Here is an 18577-nt window from a genome sequence, read left to right on the forward strand (position 1 = left end):
TGTAGCTGTCTTCAGACGCACCAGAAGAGGGCGCCAGATCTCATTACGGATGGTTGTGAGCCACCATGTGGTTGCTGGGATTTGAACTCCGGACCTTCGGAAGAGCAGTCGGGTGCTCTTACCCACTGAGCCATCTCACCAGCCCCCAATTGGATTTTTATGTGGTGTCAGACTTCCTCATTTTCGCAAGGTTGTCATTGTTTTACAAAGTCTTTGTTCGTTTTTGGTGATGAAGGCGGCTGCAGGGAGTGTGGCTCCCCCTCAGAAACTGTGCACATTTGGGGAATGCTATAAAAATTATGCTTCTTGGTGGCAATTTTTAAAAGTACAGCAAAACTTAAAGAAAAACAAATCCTTCATTGTCCCTTTATTAAAGGCACAGTGGGCCAGCAATGTGTTCTGTTCCTGCCCCCGTTCGTTCGTGTAAGCACACACGAATACTTCCTGGCTGCAGTGAGCGTCTGCTGGCGATAGTACCACTCCTTGCTCCATGCATGCTTCCCCATGCCTCCTGCACTGTTATAAAAGCTGATCATCCCTGAGAAGCCTCACCTAAAATAATCTGTGTGCCTACTGTGCGTGGGGCGCGAAGGTTCTTATTTTATATCTGTTAACTCTGGCTGTCTATCTTTCCCAGCCTTGCTTTTCTGACCCAGTATTCCTTGGTCTCCACCAGCCTCTGCCTGTCTCTGTCTCTGTCTCTGTCTCTGAATAGCCCTTGATGTTCATATAAGCTACAACAAAAGACAGTTCTTGGGCAGGTGAGATGGCCCAGTGGGTAAAGGTGCCTGCTGCCAAGTCCGAGTGAGGAATTGAGTCCAAAAGGATCTACATGTTAGGAGAGAAGCCGCTTCCACAAGTTGTCCACTGACCTCCACACACATGCTATGGTAACATATATGCGCGCATGTGCACGCGCATGCTTGCACTAAAATAAAATCTGATTGAAAAAAATACCATTCTTCAAGCAGAACAGGAATCCAGGAACTGTTAAATGTTGGGATTCTGAGTGTATGTTGTCAGCCGTCTGTGCCCCTCTCGCCCCGCACATGAAGGGGACTGCATGTAGTGAACACATTTGTTTCTAAACAGTGCCCATGGGTCTAAGGAGAGAGGCTGGCTTGTGTGCAGAGCCAAAGGGCCTCAGATGGGAATGCGGGTGCTCCGTTTGTGGGCAGGCAGAGCCTGTCTTACTGGGCCCCTCTTTATGCCAAGAAGGCTTAGTTACAGAAGCATCCCAGAGGGGATGCCCATGGCCTTCTCCTTTGGGTTTCTTGTCTTGTCTGCTTGGACCTTGGACCAGACAAGTCTTCCATCTCTGCTACTACTTGGAATTTCCATGAGAAGTTAAAAGACAGGTAGGCTGGAGAGATGGCTCAGTGGTTAAGGCAGCTTCCTGCTCTTCCAGAGGACCTGAGTTTAGTTCCCAGTACCCACAATCACAGCCACCCATAACTCCACCAGGGGATCTGACACCCTCTTCTGGCCTCTGCAGGTCCCACCAGATACACACATGTGCATGTGCACACACACGCACACAAACACTTTTAAGTTAGTGTTTCTCTCTGAATGTGGCCCCGTGGCCCTGTGCTCAAGCTCTGTGGACACCTCACCTTATGTAACTGCTGGCATCCTTTTGTGTGTTGTATATATACGGTCTCACAGAGTCTCTAAAATGGTGAGATAAAAGGGTGTTTCACAAGGGCATTTGTCAACAGGACCGTGTGTGTGTGTGTGTATCCATCCTCTAGCAGTGGGAAATAGTATCACGGTAGAATTGCATCCTAGAGGCACCCGCAGGATTGGCTCACCTTCCTTCTGATGCCAGCACTCAGGGAGTCCGTCCTTATGCTGAGCAGGGTCTCTGCCCCAGCTGTCCTGTGAATGTGGTACACAGCTTACTGCGCATCTATAATCAAAGAGTTTCTGTGCACTGTTCCTGGGTTGAGTGGGGTAGCCTGTTGAGCAACAGTCTTGAGTGGTCACTTAAAAAAAAAAATCTAATGATAAATGCCAAGGGATAATGAGGTAGGCTGGGCTGCAGCGAGAAGTGGCCCGGCTGGGGTCACGGGACCCCTGGAAATTCTGAGACACACTTGAACAGAAGGGCAGGCTTGTCCCTCCACATCAAGTCCCCTGCTTCTCTCGGACCTGAAGAACCCCATGGCAGGTAGTGGGTGCTGTGCCCCTCTCTGTGTTTAGATAAGGCCTCTGAATTTGCCTCACCTTTTGTTTTGCAGAAGAGGACGTGGAGAACTTTGACGTGACCAACTTGTCTCAGGACATGCTGAGAAGCATTGAAGCCGACAGCTTCTGGTGCATGAGCAAGCTGCTGGACGGGATACAGGTGAGTTGCCCGCTGGCCAGGCCCAGCGCTGCCTTGGGCTTCTGCTTCCCTACTGCTCTGCTGTGTGAGGTAGACCCCACACACACTTCCCATCCACCCCCCACCAGCGCGCCTCTGCCTCTTCTATTAGCTTCACTAGACAGTGGGCTAGCATCCCTCCAGGGCTGAGAAGGTCACTGTGCAGTACTAGCTGTCATCAGAGAGGCCCCTGGGCCCTACTGTGTACCCAGATCCTGTGGGCCAACACCAGGGCAGGCCTCCTCCAGCCTTTCACCATATGCTGCAGTTTTAGGAATCCCTTTGTTCCCAAACACCGTTCCTAGCTGTTAGCCTTGGTGAACTTTTAAAATATATATTTATTTTACATATATATATATATATATATATATATATATATACATATATATATAAATAATATTTTACTTTTTTATTTTATGTGCTTTGGTATTTGCAAACACACACACACACACACATATGCATCAGTCTGTGTGAAGGTATTGAATCCCCTGGAACTGGAGTTACAGACATTTGTGAGCTGCCATGTGGATGCTGGGAATTGAACCTAGGTCCTCTTGGAAGAGCAGCCAGTGCTCTTAACCAGTGAGCCATCTCCCCAGTCCGTTTGTGCTATTTTTAATCCTGTGTCTGTGCATGGGTATGTGCACACGAGTGCAGATGTTTGTGGAGGCTGGAAGTGTTGGATCACTGGGATCTGGAGTCTCAGGCAGTTGTGAGCCACGAGGAACCACACCCTGGAAGAGAGTCTGCACTCTGGACCACTGAGCCATCTCTCTAGCCCCCGATATACTCTTAAATATGCTTCAGGGACTGCAGAGATGGCACTGGGGAGGGAGGTGCCTAGCCTAATCTTGAGCTCCAGTCTCAGTGAGACCCTGTCTCAGAAAGCAAGATAGATGTTTGTGAGGAACGATACCTGAAATCTCCCTGGCCTGGGTAACACACACATGCTGGCTCAGGCGCACACGCACACACCAGCAATAATGACAGAGCAGCCTGTCTCTATGAGCTCTGTCTAGGTGTAGAAAGCGGCTGGTTTGGACACTGCTCACCCTGGCTCTGTGTCCTTCACAGGATAATTACACGTTTGCACAGCCAGGGATCCAGAAGAAGGTCAAGGCGCTGGAAGAGCTCGTCAGCCGGATCGATGGTAGGTTGGGAGGATGGGTCTTCTCCAGCAGTAGCCCAGTGAGGTCCCACCTAAGCTGTGACACTCGGTCCTCCTCGGCTCCCTTCCCAGCCAGTCCTTGTGGCACACTGCCTTGGCAGCACTGTCTTCACAGCTCAGCGGGAAGGCTGTGAGCTCTCCCAAGGTCTTTCCACCTCATTCTGTCACCGTGGCCTCAGTTCCCCCACAGCTCTGCCCCAGCCCCTCCCCTCTCCTTCCCAGTCTACAGCCCTGGTCCAGCCGTTTGCTCTCGACACCTTCCTCCTAGAAGGACTTACATTCTCTTCCTTGTCCTCCTTCAAACCATCATCCTGGGAGGGTTTTCTAGCAGTGTTCTGTCTGGACCCTTCTGTTGCAGAGCCACCAGTGGCTTCCCGTTGCCTTTTGCATGCAGTCTGAGGGTTGACCTTGCCTGTCACATGGTCACATAACAATCCCAGGCTTAACACAGGCTCCCCAAGCCTGGCTGACCTGCTGTGACCTGAATGGGCTGGAGAAGCTGGCACAGCTCCCTGGGAGGCAGATAGCTGGGAGAGCAGGTGCTTATAGGAGTGCAGCTTTCCAGCTCTGGCCAGGCAGGCACCTAGGAAGCCTGAGTGACAAGGACACTGTAGCCAGACAGACAGAAGGTTAGGAGTTAATCTTCCCTGCAGTGTGAACCTTGCAGGGGGCTCTGTGACCTGAGATCTGTAGGCCAGAGAGTGCGAGCGAGCGCGTCTTCAGGGCTGCCAGCCACTGTACCAGCCATCTGTGCCTCCCCATCTCTGCTGTGGGACTTCCTGCCCATCCCTCCTTTCCCTACACAGTCGGCTTTCTCTCACTCCTTCCCAGGTTCTCTTGGTCATGGGAACACCCTTGGTTTGTCTTGCTCTTTCATCTTTCCACGACCTAGAACCTTGGTGTGCACCCTCACATGCCCCTCACAATAGTTCTGGGCGGGTTAATGGCGTGCTTTCCCTCGGGGCCTCACTGCCCTGCCCGGCCCCTGGCCTCCATAGTGGGCCAATTGTGGGGCCGTGGGTGTGTAGGGAAGAGGGGAGTAGGAGAGAGTGCCCGCGTCCCGCCAGGGTTCCTGTGCTCTGGGCTGGCAGATGGGGGAGGACTACCAGACACTTTCCTCGCGGCCCCGGGTGGGCATCTGGCTGTGTGAAGCCACTGACCCCGCACGGCGGGGGGTGGACAAGGGGCAGCTCCCGGTACCAGGTTCTCAGTCTCTGGCATCCCACGCTGGATATGACAGAGGAGCTGAGAATAGATTAGGGGCCCCGGAGATAAGAGAAGAGGGCAGGGGGAAAGGGGCGCGCTGGGTGGTTCCCACACAGGCAAGAGTCCTTAGTCCAGTCCATGGCTGGAGCACAGGAAGGCCTTCTGTCGGGAGGTTAGACATGGATCGTTAAGAGAAAGCCTGGGGCTGGTGAGATGGCTCAGTGGGTAAGAGCACCCGACTGCTTTTCCAAAGGTCTGGAGTTCAAATCCCAGCAACCACATGGTGGCTCACAACCATCTGTAATGAGATCTGACTCCTTCTTCTGGAGTGTCCGAAGACAGCTACAGTGTNTGTAATGAGATCTGACTCCTTCTTCTGGAGTGTCCGAAGACAGCTACAGTGTACTTACATATAATAAATAAATCATTTAAAAAAAATTAACTTTAAAAAAAAAAAAAAAGAGAAAGCCTATCTCATCATTCAAGCACAGCGGGCCTTGATGAGCAGATAGTCTATGGTTTTAGAGCTTTATTGTAGAAAGTCAGGGGGAAAGAGAGAAGGTAGAAAGAGAGAGGGAGAGGCCGGCCATGGTCACGAGGAGAGAAGGGGGAAGAGAAAGAGAGAGGAAAGCTTAGAGAGGAAGAAAGCTTAAAGAGATCGAGGAGGGGCCAAGCAGCCCCTCTTACAGTGGGCTGCAATCTTGCTGTTGCTAGGTAACTGGGAGGAGTCTAGCCAGAATGCCAGAAGCTTGGGACATTGTCTACGAGACTACTAGCCACATGCTTGTCTTGTGGGGGTGGTAACTTCGACAGGGGCCAGGGGTCCAGGAGACATGATCAGATGCCTTCCGTCCCATGTAGGTGGAAATTACCACCCATCAGGTACCACTGGGGTTTAAGACCTCAGCTGGACTGGAGACCAGGCGTCTGTGCATAGCCCATTGCCTCACAGGCCATCATTCCCCTGAGCCTTGCATAGGGTGTATGCTGTCCTCTTTTGGGGAACTAAATGGCCCCCAGGGCTGGTCATCAGACGGATTCCAGACGGCACAGTCAGTGGTTTCTTCTGCTATCTACCTCCTTTTTTTTTTTTCTGGCCTAGGTAAATAAAGGCATGAAGATTAAAAATAGTGGGGTTTTTAAAAATGTGTACACTGGGCTGTGGAGCTGATTCACTGGGCTAAAGATGCTGGCTGCCAGGCCTGACATCCTGATTGTCATGGTAGAAGGAGCAAACAGACTACTGCAAGTTGTCCTCTGACCTCTACAACACACAAACACACACACACACACACACACATCCCCCCCCACCAACCACACACAAATCACATACACACACACACAAAATAAATGTGCACCATGCTCTTATGTTTTATGTACTTTCTCATTAGAAAGACTGCAGCAGCCGGGCGCGGTGGCGCACGCCTTTAATCCCAGCACTCGGGAGGCAGAGGCAGGCGGATTTCTGAGTTCGAGGCCAGCCTGGTCTACAAAGTGAGTTCCAGGACAGCCAGGGCTACACAGAGAAACCCTGTCTCGAAAAAACAAAAAAAAAAAAAAAAAAAAAAAAAAAAAGAAAAGAATGCAGCAGCCGGGCGCGGTGGCGCACGCCTTTAATCCCAGCACTCGGGAGGCAGAGGCAGGCGGATTTCTGAGTTCGAGGCCAGCCTGGTCTACAAAGTGAGTNCCAGGACAGCCAGGGCTACACAGAGAAACCCTGTCTCGAAAAACCAAAAAAAAAAAAAAAAAAAAGAAAGACTGCAGCAACAACAACCACCCCACAAGCCCTTCATGAGCAAGTCCCCATGCCCCCTAAGCGACCCTTGTTACTGCTCCTCTTGAAGCCCTAGACTGAGCAGTCAGGCACTATTGCACAGACTCACCTTCTCATTTTCCTTCCCAAAGCCCTCTGAAATGTGAGCACTTATCCTCATTAAAACATGAAAAACGCTGGGCTTGGTGGCACACGCCTTTAATCCCAGCACTCAGGAGGCAGAGGCAGGCCGATTTCTGAGTTCGAGGCCAGCCTGGTCTACAGAGTGAGTTCCAGGACAGCCAGGGCTACACAAAGAAACCCTGTTTCGAAAAAACAAAACAAAACCAAAAACAAACAAACAAACAAAACCCCAACCAACAAAACATGAAAAACAAACCCCAACGCTTATGGGGACAGGTACACACATGCCACCTCATGGAAGGGGGCTTCAGGACAATGCCCAGGAGTCTGTTACCTCCTCTTGTCAGGTGGGTTCCGGGGTCAGGTTGTCAGGCGTGATGGCAGATGCCTTTACTTGTTGAGCCATTTGCTGACCTCCGATTGCCCCATTTCATAAATGAGAAGACAGTGATTTAAAAGCATCCCACCAGTGGGGCTGGAGAGGTGGCTCCTGGGTCACAAGCCCTTTCCACTCTTTCAGAGGGCCCAAGTTCAGCTCTGAGCACCCAGCTGCAGTGGCTCACAGTTGTCTGTACCTCCTGGCACTCTGATGCCCCTGACTGTGCTCATGTGCACGTGCCCACACAGAGACACATACTTACATGCACATGCCTACACGCAGACACACACCTGCATGATTTTTTAGTACAAGTGCATCCTAAAACATCAGTAACAAAAGCCCACCTGTCGAGCATTAATCTCGAAGCCGTCATGCAGGGTAGGGACCAGGCTTATTTAACTTGCTCAGGATATGACGCAGGTTCCAGGGCAGGAGCCAAGTGGCAGGTGGCAGCTAGCTTCTACTGAATTTGCAGAATGATCGCCTGGTGATTCTTCTCCTAAGAGAAAGAAGCCGCCGGGCATGGTGGCACATGCCTTTAATCCCAGCACTCGGGAGGCAGAGGCAGGCGAATTTCTGAGTTTGAGGCCAGCCTGGTCTACAAAGTGAGTTCCANGACAGCCAGGGCTATACAGAGAAACCCTGTCTTGAAAAAAAANAAAAAAAAAAAACAAACAAACAAAAAAAAAAACAAGAGAAAGAAGCAACCTCTGCTGGCTGTCTGTCAGGGATGCTGAAGGCAGCTGGCCAAGGTGGCCTCCAGGCTCCCTTTCCATGCTGGCCCTGCCCTGAAGAATGAGTAGGCCCAAGCAGCTAAGTTTACCTCATGCCTCTTGCTTCATGGCCAGTGCATCTCCGAGTTGGCAGCAGGCACCTGGGAATGGCTTGGTGGGATGGCTGGCATGCCATAGGCCATGTGCTGAGAGAGAGGCACTGGGGGGTCAAAGGTCAGCCCACAGTGGGAGGGGCTGGTAAGAAAGAGAACCTGCTCCTGGCCCCTGAGGCCTGCTGGTAGCTCTGACCTGGTGCCGCTTTCAGAGCAGGTACACAGTCACTTCAGGAGGTACGAGGTGGAGTACCTGCAGTTTGCCTTTCGGTGGATGAACAACCTGCTGATGCGGGAACTTCCCCTACGCTGTACCATCCGCCTGTGGGACACATACCAGGTATGGAGGGACCCCTCCCTCTCCCAGCTATCCCCGTGAAGCCTCTCCGCCCACCTTCGTCTTGTGTCTGCTGTGGCCTTTGGAATCTCTTGAGCCCATGTTCTCTGTCACACAAGAGGTTTTAGGCTGGGTATTCCAGCCTGCAGGTGGCTTGGAAGGGAGAGGTTCACAGTTGGGGCCCTGAGGCCTGCCTGACTCTCGTTTTCTTTCCCAGTCTGAGCCAGAAGGCTTCTCGCACTTCCATCTCTATGTCTGCGCCGCCTTCTTGATCAAGTGGAGGAAGGAGATTTTGGATGAGGAAGACTTTCAGGTGAGTGGGCAGAAAGGCTGTGGAGCGGCCGCACAGGCCCAAGAGGCCCATCATCCATTCATTGATGGGTGTTGCTTACAGGTATGGCCTGTGAGTCACTACGGAGGCCCAGGACATCCTGGGACGTGAAGCGGGCAGAGGGCCGTTCTTACAGCCCACGTGCTGAGGGAAGACAGGCAGTAGACAAAGTCACAGGGGTGTCAGAGGTTTTGGGGTTAAGTACACACTGCCGCAAGGCCCAGCAACCTGTGTGGATCCTTAGCGGTAGGAGGGGAGGCTGCACATCCAAACGAAGCAGTCAGGATATGCTCACCAAGAAGGCGACATTTAAGCAGGAGGGTGAGGGAGGTGAGGGAGCAAGCCATATGGCCACTGGGGCAGAGGGCGTCGCTGACCTAGAGGCTTTAAGTCAGCTGCGTGCCTGGCAGTTTGAGGGGTTGTGAAACGAGGCCTGAGCAGGTGGCCAGAGGAAGAGCAGAGCAAGCTAAGTCAGAGATGGCAGGTAGGGCAGGAAGTTGCTGTGAGCGCCCAGCTGTTCCTGGCAGGTCTTAGGAATGGAGTGGATACGCCCTTGAAGGCCACTCTGCTTCTGTGCAGAGTGGCTGGAGGTGGGGAGTGTGGGCACAGCAGCCACCCAGGACACTGCTGTCATTCTCCAAGGGGTGTGGCTATGGGTAGTGACAGCAGAGGTGTACGTGGCTGTGTTTGAGGTCCTTTGTATCCATGGCCCAGGCTCTTTGATGGGCTGTGTTTGGACTGTGACACAGAGAGATGGACCAGAATGACTCCGGGATGGAGGCTGAGGGGTATGGGGTAGGGAGTTCGAGGCTTTGGTGTTGGGAATGTTGAATTTGAAATGTCAGCTAGGTGTGGTGTGGTACCCACTGTAATCCCAGCATTCGGGAAAGTTAGAGGGAGAGGTTAGGGGTTCAAGTATATGCAAGCGTGAGGCCAGCCTAGGCTACGCGAGGCCCTATTGCAAAAGAAGAGAAAGAACTTTATGCATACAAAGAGATGCCTAGGTAAATAAATGTACAAATGTTAATGTTGTGGCTCAGCTTCTAGGAGCCAGGGTGGACTAGACACGGGAACTTAGAACTAAGAGGGCAGGAGAGATGGCTCAACAACTAAAATGCCATTTGCAAAAGCAGGTGGGGCCTGGCTTGCCAGGCCTGAGCCCTGGGAATACCAGGTATCTGAGTTGGCAGTTAGAGGCCTGGATAGCCCTCTGCTGCCAGTCTAGGTCCTAGAAGAAGCAGATCAGCCAGCAAGCAGGATTTTGGGGAAGAGGGATTATGCAAGAGTCTGTGAGGGCTTGAAATGTCCACTTCCCTTATGACGTCAGGCCTCTTGACAGCTGGCCCTGCCCTGAACTTGGCCCCAGACTGAACTTGCCTGGTATTTGCCCAGCAGAGGAGAGGTCAGTATAGCCCCAGCCAGCCACGCAGACATCAGCAGGTGCAGCCAGGGAAGGCACTGTTCTGGCAGAGAGTGTAGCCCAAGGAAGGCTCTGTGAGAGCGAGAGATAAGGTCAGGGAAGAAGAGAGGAGGAGGCCGCTTACATGTCATGGGTGAGGCAGGAGCATGGATTAGCAAGAGCAGAATGAAAGTGCTTTCTTCTAAAAGAATTTGTTTATCGTACTGCTGGGAACGAGGCCTCGGTGGCTAGGCAAGCATACTACCCTAGGAGCTGCGTTGTGGGGAGACCTTTGGGTTTATCTAAGACAGGTGAATTTTTGCCCTGTCTTCACCACGTCAGCAGACTTGGTCCTAAAGTCTGGCCCCGCGTATCTCAGCCCTGACCTGCACTGCTCACTCTTTGGAGATGGAACGGGCGTCGACTTTTGGTCCCAAACCATCAGAGAGTCAGACTCCACCATGAGGCACCAAGATCACAGTGTTAAGATGGATTTTAGTTCTCCTGAGCCAAGGCTAACCCTGGAAGAGTAAACAAGGCTGGGAGACCCAAGAGGGTAACTCACTGTAGCCCATGGTTTCCGGTCCCAATCCTGTGGCTGAATACACCGTCCAGGCAGGCTGTGGAAGTGGGACTTGAGGGAAGACTTCCCAAAGGTAGTTGATATCAAACCTGAATGGAAAGCTTTAAATTCTGTGTCCCTGGGAAACTGACAAACCTCCTGTGGGCAGTGATGTGTCACCTCAGCACAGCTGGACATCTGCCAGCTACTGAGACACAGGGGAAACATCTTCAAAATTCAGAAATCCAGAAGTGTCCTGGCTGTGCCAAACCACGGGCATACTGACAGCTCTGCTGCCAGCTGAGCAGCTCTGTCCTCACCTGCACCAGGCAGAGGGTGCTTACTCTGTGCCCCAGGAAACCATCTTGTAAACTCTAGGATGCATCAGGCCTCAGGTACTCAGAGCTGATATGGAGAAGCAGGAGCAAGGGGCTCAAGGCCTAGGGATCGCAGTCCTTTTAAATGCGTATAAGAGATTGAACCGGAGGCTACCTGTTCGTTCTATCTACCTACCTACCTACCTACCTACCTACCTACCTACCTACCTACCTACCTACCTATCTACCTATCTATCTATCTACCTACCTATCTACCTACCTATCTACCTACCTATCTACCTACCTACCTACCTACCTACCTACCTACCTACCTACCTATCTACCTATCTACCTATCTACCTATCTATCCATCCTCATGTAGCCTAGGCTGGCCTCAAACCACCCGTGTAGCTGAGGATGACACTGAACTTTTTATCCTCCTCCTTCTCCCTCCCACCCCCAAAACTCCGAGAGTGCAGAACTGCAGGTGAGAACCATCAGGCTTGGGCTGGTCAGAGTTTAATACGATTGTGCAAGGCCACAGGTGTCTTAGGCCTCAGCCACAGAGCTCAAATAGACAAATCCACCCTCACCCTCACCCTCCCCTCCCCCTCCCCCTCCCCCTCTCCCTCCCCCTTCCCCTTCTTTTCTTGTAAAGAATAGAGTTTATTCAGGGCATGGGGAGGGGAGTCAAGAGGGTAGCAGAGGCAGAGAGAGAGTAGAGGAGTAGAGGCTGGCCATGAGCACGTGGAGAGAGGGGAAAGAAGGGGGAGAGAAAGCAAGAGAGGAGCAAGAGTGACAGATCCATCCCTGACCCGGGGTACAGTTGCGGACCGTTGCCTAGGTCCAGGTCCTATGCAGACATTCAGTGAGGCACCAGTTTGAACCCTGCTCTGACGGGTCAGAGAGCCCTGGTGCTCTTGTTACGATGGACTTTCCTGGTTAGAAGGTATGTGACACAGCCGAGTCCACCTGACATCCACAGAGAACCATTGGAACATTGCAGAGGGAGTCTACGCACGATGTCTGAGTTAATCAGATACAGTTTTAAGTTTATTTGCTATTAATTCTTTCTTTTTTTAATATATAAGTACACTGTAGCTGTCTTCAGACACACAAGAAGAGGGCATCAGATCTCATTACAGATGGTTGTGAGCCACCATGTGGTTGCTAGGATTTGAACTCAGGACCTCTGGAAGAGCAGTCAGTGCTCTTACCCACTAAGCCATCTCGCCAGCCCAATTCCTTTTTTAAAAATGATGTTGCTTTTGTTGTTAAGACAAGGTTTCTCTGTGCAGCCCTGGATGTCCTAGAACTCACTCTGTAGACCACGCTGGCCTCAAACTCAAGAGATCCACCTGCCTCTGCCTCCTGAGTGCTGGGATTAAAGGTATGAGCCACCACCACCCTGCAGGATTTATTATTTTTAAGGTTTTTGTTTGGTTTAGTTCCATGTATTTGTCTTGCCGACACATATGCATGTACCACGTGTGTACCTAGTACCTATGGTGTCCAAAAGAGGGCGCCAGATCCTCTGCAGCTGCAGTTACAGATGACGAGCCACTGTGTGGGTGCTGGGAAGCAGAGCAGGACCCTTTGTGACCGCAGCCAGTGCTCCCTCCTTTGGCTTTCTGTCTCATCGCCTTCTCCCAGTCCTCATTTGTGGCCACAGCTCCTTCTCTGCCCAGTTCTTTTTCCTTGGAGATGGTTGGGCTCCAGCATGTGCCTGAGCCTGGGCTCCTAGAGTTCTCTGGAAGGTCGTGGCCGGCTTCCCCTAGTGCATGCCCTACACACAGGCTCAGTCCTGTGTTATCTCACCTGACTGCGCCCTTTACCTAAGGAACCACTTTGTAGAAAATCTTCAGTGTCTTTCTGGCAGTGTCTCTTCTGTCGCCTGCACTTGTGACCAGCGCCTCTGCCCTTTGGTTTCTCCATCTTTATCTGAAGACCATTTTCCACTTTTTGCTGTGCTTAGGATGGGTAGCCGGGAGAGGTGGGAAGCTGCAGTTCCAGTCTCTGCCACGAGGTGGCGGAGCAGCTCCTCACAGCTAATCCTCTTCTGTGAGAAGAGGGGAAGGAAGGAACAGTTGACTAGGGGTGGAGTTTATTTCGAAGCATCTAGAAAGCTTCTGGTAACACTAGGATTAGAGGGCAGAATGGCTCCCATCCCAGAAATAGCGTTTCTTCTCCCTAGCCAGGCCACTGTTGTTGGTTTTGTTTACAAGTTACACAAAAGCATGGGATCATTGTAGAAATAGTAGAATTTTCCAGTAAGGGTTAGGGTGTGAAAGAGGGCCAGTGAGATGGCTCAGCGGGTGAAGGTGATTGCTGCCAAGCCTGGTGACCTGAGTTCAGTCCCTGGTGTCCACCTGGTAGGAGGCGAGAACCTACTCCCGCAGGGTGTCCTCTGACCTCTGCACACTACATACAAGCATACACTCCACGGAGAACAGGCGCAGCCCAAGAAAGTTGCTGGGACAGGGCCTCTTCATGGAGGCTTGGCTGGTCTGGGACTCACAGAGATCCGCCTGGGGGCGGGGAGGGATTAAAGGCATGCACTACCACACGTGGCTTAACTTTTTAAAAATGTATTTAATGTGTATGAATGTTTTGCCTGCATGTATGCCTGTGCACCACGTGTGTACCTGAAACCTATTGGAGGCCAGAAGAGGGCATTGGATCCCCAGGAACTGGAGTTACATGGTTTTAAGTCCCCATGTAGGTACTCAAGGGTACTGTCGATTGAATGCAGATCTTCTGGGAGAATAGCAGGAGTCTCTGAGCATGTCTCCAGCTCACCCTGTCTCTTGAGGTAGATTCTTCCACTGAGAAATAGGCGTACCATTTAGGTGAGGCTGGCTGGCCAGCAGGCCCCAGGAATCCTGTCTCACCTCCTACAGTACTGGGATCAAACTCAGGGACTCCTGCTCCTGACGGGAGCAGTTTACCAGCCGAGCCCCTCACCAGCCCTAGGATGGATCTTTTTATAATTTTTTTAAAAAAGGAGAACTATCCCAGTTCTGAATAACCAAAATGAATGAATGAATGAATGAATGAACTCTAAAAACCAAAACAACCAAGACCAGCTGAGAAGCAGATGTAGGGAAAAGGTACCAGCTTGCCGTAAGAGCAACCCTGCAGCCCTACAGCGGCAAGCACGTGCTGCTTCCTCTCGGCATCTGGCTGGCTTCAGTCTCTGCTACCAGCGTTTTGAAGAGGCACGTGTCTGTGTGTCTGAGAATTGGGGGTGGGCTAATCAAGGACTCGAGGCTGCATGATCATGATGTTAGGAGAAGGTCCCCCTCAGACATAGGCTGCACAGAGACAAAAGGCCTTCCTTCCCTTACAGGGCCTCCTCATGCTGCTGCAGAACCTGCCCACAATCCACTGGGGCAACGAGGAGATCGGGCTGCTGCTGGCTGAGGCCTACAGACTCAAGTACATGTTTGCAGACGCCCCCAACCACTACCGCCGATAGGTGCTGTCTCCCCTGGGGACCCAGACTGCCCCCATCTCTGATGGCAATTTCATCACTGTGGCCACCGTGGACCCCGGCCAGGAACCACTCCAGCTGTACAAAGCTCGCCCCACACCGCAGCCGCAGCCACCACCACCGCCACCCAGGTCTTAACATCCCAGCATCCGTCACTTCGTCTCTGGGTGTGTCTGGGACGACTGTCAGTATTCTGTGCCGTGTGGATGGGCCCGGCTCTGGGAGAGGGCCGAGAGGAGGTGAGAGTTGTCTTTCCCTCTGGAAGACACTGGACAAAGGAAGGGGAGGCCTTGGGTCTGCCCCACAGTGTCCCACACGCACCCGCCGGCCGGCTCTGCCCGGGAACCAACTGGGGATGCTTTCTTTTACTTTCTTTTTTTAAACAAGGAAAACACACATTTTCTAATCTGCCCAAGGCATAGGACATTAGGCTCTATGCTGTTGCTTCCGTGACTCAGTTTGATCTGGTCACTGGTCAGAGACACTTTGTTTTCAAAACACTCCCCGCCTCCCTCCCCCTCATTTCCCCTTGTCCTCCAGTCCCAGATGAGCCAGTGACACAGTGAGTGAGCCCTTCCTTCTCAGGCGGAGGAGACAGGCCTATGCTCAAGGGCTGGGAAATATGTTTGTCCTATCGTCATAGATTATCTGTTCCCTTGTGAGTGGAGTGTGCCTGAGTGTGAGTGTGTGTGTGTGTGTGTGTACACGCGAGCACATGAGTTGTATGTATGTGAGTGTGGGTATGTGAGCATGTATGTGTGCCCGCTCACACACACACATGACTGTGAGGGTGTGTGCATGGTGTGTGTGTGCGTGTACAAGCCCATCAGCATTTTGTCACATGTCTGAATTTGTGTCCAGACTAACCCATCAGAACCGGTTGGGAAGGACCCCAGGGACCAAGCATCTGATGGTCCCTCAAGAGGGACCAGGGCAGGGGAGGGAGAAAGAGGGTTGTTTAGTTCTGTTTGAACCACCTCTTGGAACCCTATTTCCAGGGTGAAGCACTCCAAGATATTATGTGTAAATTGTGTTATTATGTATATGGGTAAAGGTGTACAAATCTACGGCCTCTTTGTAGCAGAGAGGATTTTATATTTATAGCGTGCATTGACACGTGAAAGCCAGCTAGGTCATCAGCACAGATGAAGATGCTTAGGGGAGGGGCCTGGGGCCTGGAGGAAGTGGCTGGAGGGTGTGGTCAACAATCAGTGTCTCCATCTTCCCCCTCCCCTTTCTTCCATCCCTCCGTGGCCTCTGTCGAGGACCTGCTCTGTCTTTCCCTTCTCCTCACCCCAGGAAGGACTGTAGAGGCAGAAGGCCTCCCTCAGGTTTGCCGGCCCAGCCTATATGTCTTCTCAGTGTAAGTCAGCACTGTGGTCAGGACGGAGCTGGCTGACAAGTCAGTGGCAAGAGAAGGGTCCCTGTGTGTCCCCAAGACCGGGAGCTCTTCCTGGAACGTGGCATTAAGTGTCCCCTACTGTCACCATCACACCCCGAGGCTCAGGAGACAAGGACACACCCTAGAGTTCTGGCGTTTGGTAGCGGAGAAAGGACGGAGACAGGCCAGTGGTCGTCCCCTTGTGGTGCCAGGCAGAGTTCCCAGGTGTGACACCCTGAAGCTCACTTCCTGTTCACCTCGGGCCACACCTCACCCCTGTGAGTTAGCTCCCTCAGCCAGGCTGTTTCTCAGGCGTTCTTCCCATCCCCACCCTCCCCTCCTGCACCTCAGTAGCCTCCTTCACTCTCTGACCCCCCCTCGGTCACACTGAGTAAAGACAGAGACTTGTGTTCCCAAGTGGTGGTTTTATTTTTGTAGTTTATGTCTGTCTGGGAAACTGTGGATAAAGTGAATGGACTGTAAATAAATGGTGTTTCCTCCTCCGTCAGGACTTTGGTTTCCTGGTGTGGTTTGGTTTGTTCGATGGTGCTTGTAAGTATTGGGGGTGGGGGGTCATCAGGGCTAGAGCAATGGCTTAGTGCTGTAGAGTGCCTACAGTGCTTCCCAGCGCCCACAGCAGCTGATTCATACCTGCCTGGGCCTGCCTGAGAACCTCTGCAAGCACCGTACTCATGTGGCATATATTCATAGGCAGACAGACAGACAGACAGACAGACAGACACACACACACACACACAGATAGATAGATAGATAGATAGATAGATAGATAGATAGATAGATAAACAAACAAAATCTGCAAAAAGAAATGGGTTAAGCCTCATGTAGGACAGCGGCATTCCCAGGGGACTGGAGTTCCTACGCTGGGCAGAAGACTGTGGGGAGAGTACCTGCTTCCTCAGCTGCTGATTGCCAGAGGCCCTCATCTCACGTGGCCGCACGGGGGGACAAAGCCTTACTCAGATTGTTTCTCAGGCCCAAAGGAGGTGAGAGGGTGAACTCCAACTTCTTGCTAGAGGAAAGGCTCAGGAGAGCCAGGCGAGCCTACAGCCCCACCACCTGAACCTACCATATCCCAAACGGCCTGCAAAGCTGACCAGAGTCAGACCTGGTGGTCCCTGGGTGGGAACAGTGGGCATAAAACCTTCACCGCTTGGTTCTAAATGAGGGTCTTTTGTAACCCAGCCTGGCCCCGGACCCACAGAGTAGCTGAGGATAGTTTAGAACCCCTGAGCTTCCTCTTCTTCAGCTTCCCAAATGCTGGGATTACAAGCCTGAGCCCATTGTTCATAGAGGACCTCAGGCCAGAGCCGAGGACAGCAGCAGCAGGGTCAGGAAGCACACAGGCCTCCTCCTGGTTTGCCTGGTTAGTGTCTCCAGCCACACCATAGCGAGCAAAGGTATGCACGGGACTGTCACTCCCCGCCATTGGCCACTAGCAACCTGTCTTCATAGGGCCTTTTGGTGATTGATCATAGTTTTTAAAAATTTTTTGTCATTTTTTTTAAAGATTTATTTCTTTATTATATGTAAGTACACTGTAGCTGTCTTCAGACACACCAGAAGAGGGCGCCAGATCTTGTTACGGATGGTTGTGAGCCACCATGTGGTTGTTGGGATTTGAACTAAGGACCTTTGGAAGAGCAGTCGGGTGCTCTTACCTGCTGAGCCATCTCACCAGCCCTTTTTTGTCATTTTTAAAAAATTTCTTTTACTAATTTTTATGTGTGTGTCTGTGTCTGCCATACATGTAAGTGTCCTCTGAGGCCAAAAGAGGGCTTCTCATCCCCTGGAGCTGAGATACTGGCACCTGTGAGCTGTCCAGTCCGGGGGCTGGGAAGTGGAGTTGAGTCTCTGCTCCAGAACTAGACTTGCTGTCTCGAGGAAACATTTCCTGCTGCTCCTTCACACAGCATTCCCCAAGGAGGTAGCTCAGGGCCTATGACACTGTTTTTTTTTTTTTTTTTTTAAATTTNTTTNTTATATGTAAGTACACTGTAGCTGTCTTCAGACACTCCAGAAGAGGGCACCAGATCTCGTTACGGATGGTTGTGAGCCACCATGTGGTTGCTGGGATTTGAACTCTGGACCTTCGGAAGAGCAGTCGGGTGCTCTTACCCACTGAGCCATCTCACCAGCCCTATGACACTGTTTTGGATCCAGAAGAAAAAGTACTCCTTCGTCTTCACAGTCTAGATGGTAGGTAGTTGGGGCTGAGAGATGACTCAGCAGTTAAGAGTGCTTGTTGGTCTTGGTGGACCAGCACCTGCATCACGCAGCTCATTCCTGCCGATAGCTACAAGGGATCCACCCCCCCTCTTCCGGTCAGTCTCAGGCACTACACACAAGTGGTTCACAAAACAGAAAAATGGTAGCTAACGCTTTCTTTTTCAAGCAACAGAATGGGTTAAAGAGAAGAAAGAAGAATGACGCAGCCGAGTTGTATCTAAAGGACTCTTCCAGAAAGCCACTGTATAGTATTTACCTCCTATAGCGCAGGAAGCAGAATGGAGCCTACAATAGCTCACACCAAGTTACAGGGAGGTCGGAGGGTTAGCCTTCTGGAGGCAGCCATCTGCCTAGCTAATGAGTCTGCCTGCCATGGTGGAGGGCAGAAAAGAAACAAGCAACCAAACACAAAAACCCCAAGTATGGGCTGGAGAGATGGCTCAGCAGTTAAGGGCACTGACTGCTCTTCCAGAGGTCCTGAGTTCAATTCCCAGCACCCACATGATGATGACTCTCACAACCATCTGTAATGAGATCTGATGCCCTCTTCTGGTGTGTCTGAAGACAGCTGCAGTGTGCTCATATAGAATAAAATAAATCTTAAAAACAAAAAACAAAAAACAACTATTAGGGTTCAATAGGAATGTTTGTGCTATGCAGTGGTGACAC

General features: G+C 51.6%; 1 protein-coding gene and 1 long non-coding RNA gene across 3 annotated transcripts in view; one reads left to right on the forward strand and one right to left on the reverse strand.

Annotated features, from left to right (window-relative positions):
* The window catches only part of LOC110284079, an 18223-nt gene extending 14271 nt beyond the window's left edge, over window positions 1-3952 (reverse strand). For both annotated transcript variants that reach the window (XR_002376897.2, XR_003835306.1), the window contains exon 1: window positions 3812-3952. This is a non-coding gene — a long non-coding RNA (uncharacterized LOC110284079). The remainder of the gene's footprint in view (window positions 1-3811) is intronic.
* Window positions 1-16164, forward strand: part of Tbc1d22b (TBC1 domain family member 22B) — a 60373-nt gene extending 44209 nt beyond the window's left edge. Inside the window, exons 9-13 of the mRNA XM_021149676.2 lie at window positions 2241-2347; window positions 3440-3515; window positions 8054-8181; window positions 8396-8491; window positions 14137-16164. Coding sequence (XP_021005335.1) covers window positions 2241-2347; window positions 3440-3515; window positions 8054-8181; window positions 8396-8491; window positions 14137-14265 — 536 coding nt within the window. The 3' untranslated portion in view covers window positions 14266-16164. The remainder of the gene's footprint in view (window positions 1-2240; window positions 2348-3439; window positions 3516-8053; window positions 8182-8395; window positions 8492-14136) is intronic.
* The last annotated feature ends 2413 nt before the right edge of the window (window positions 16165-18577 follow it).

The sequence above is a fragment of the Mus caroli genome, chromosome 17 (genome assembly GCF_900094665.2).
Source record: "Mus caroli chromosome 17, CAROLI_EIJ_v1.1, whole genome shotgun sequence".
In the NCBI taxonomy this organism is placed as follows: Eukaryota; Metazoa; Chordata; class Mammalia; order Rodentia; family Muridae; genus Mus; species Mus caroli.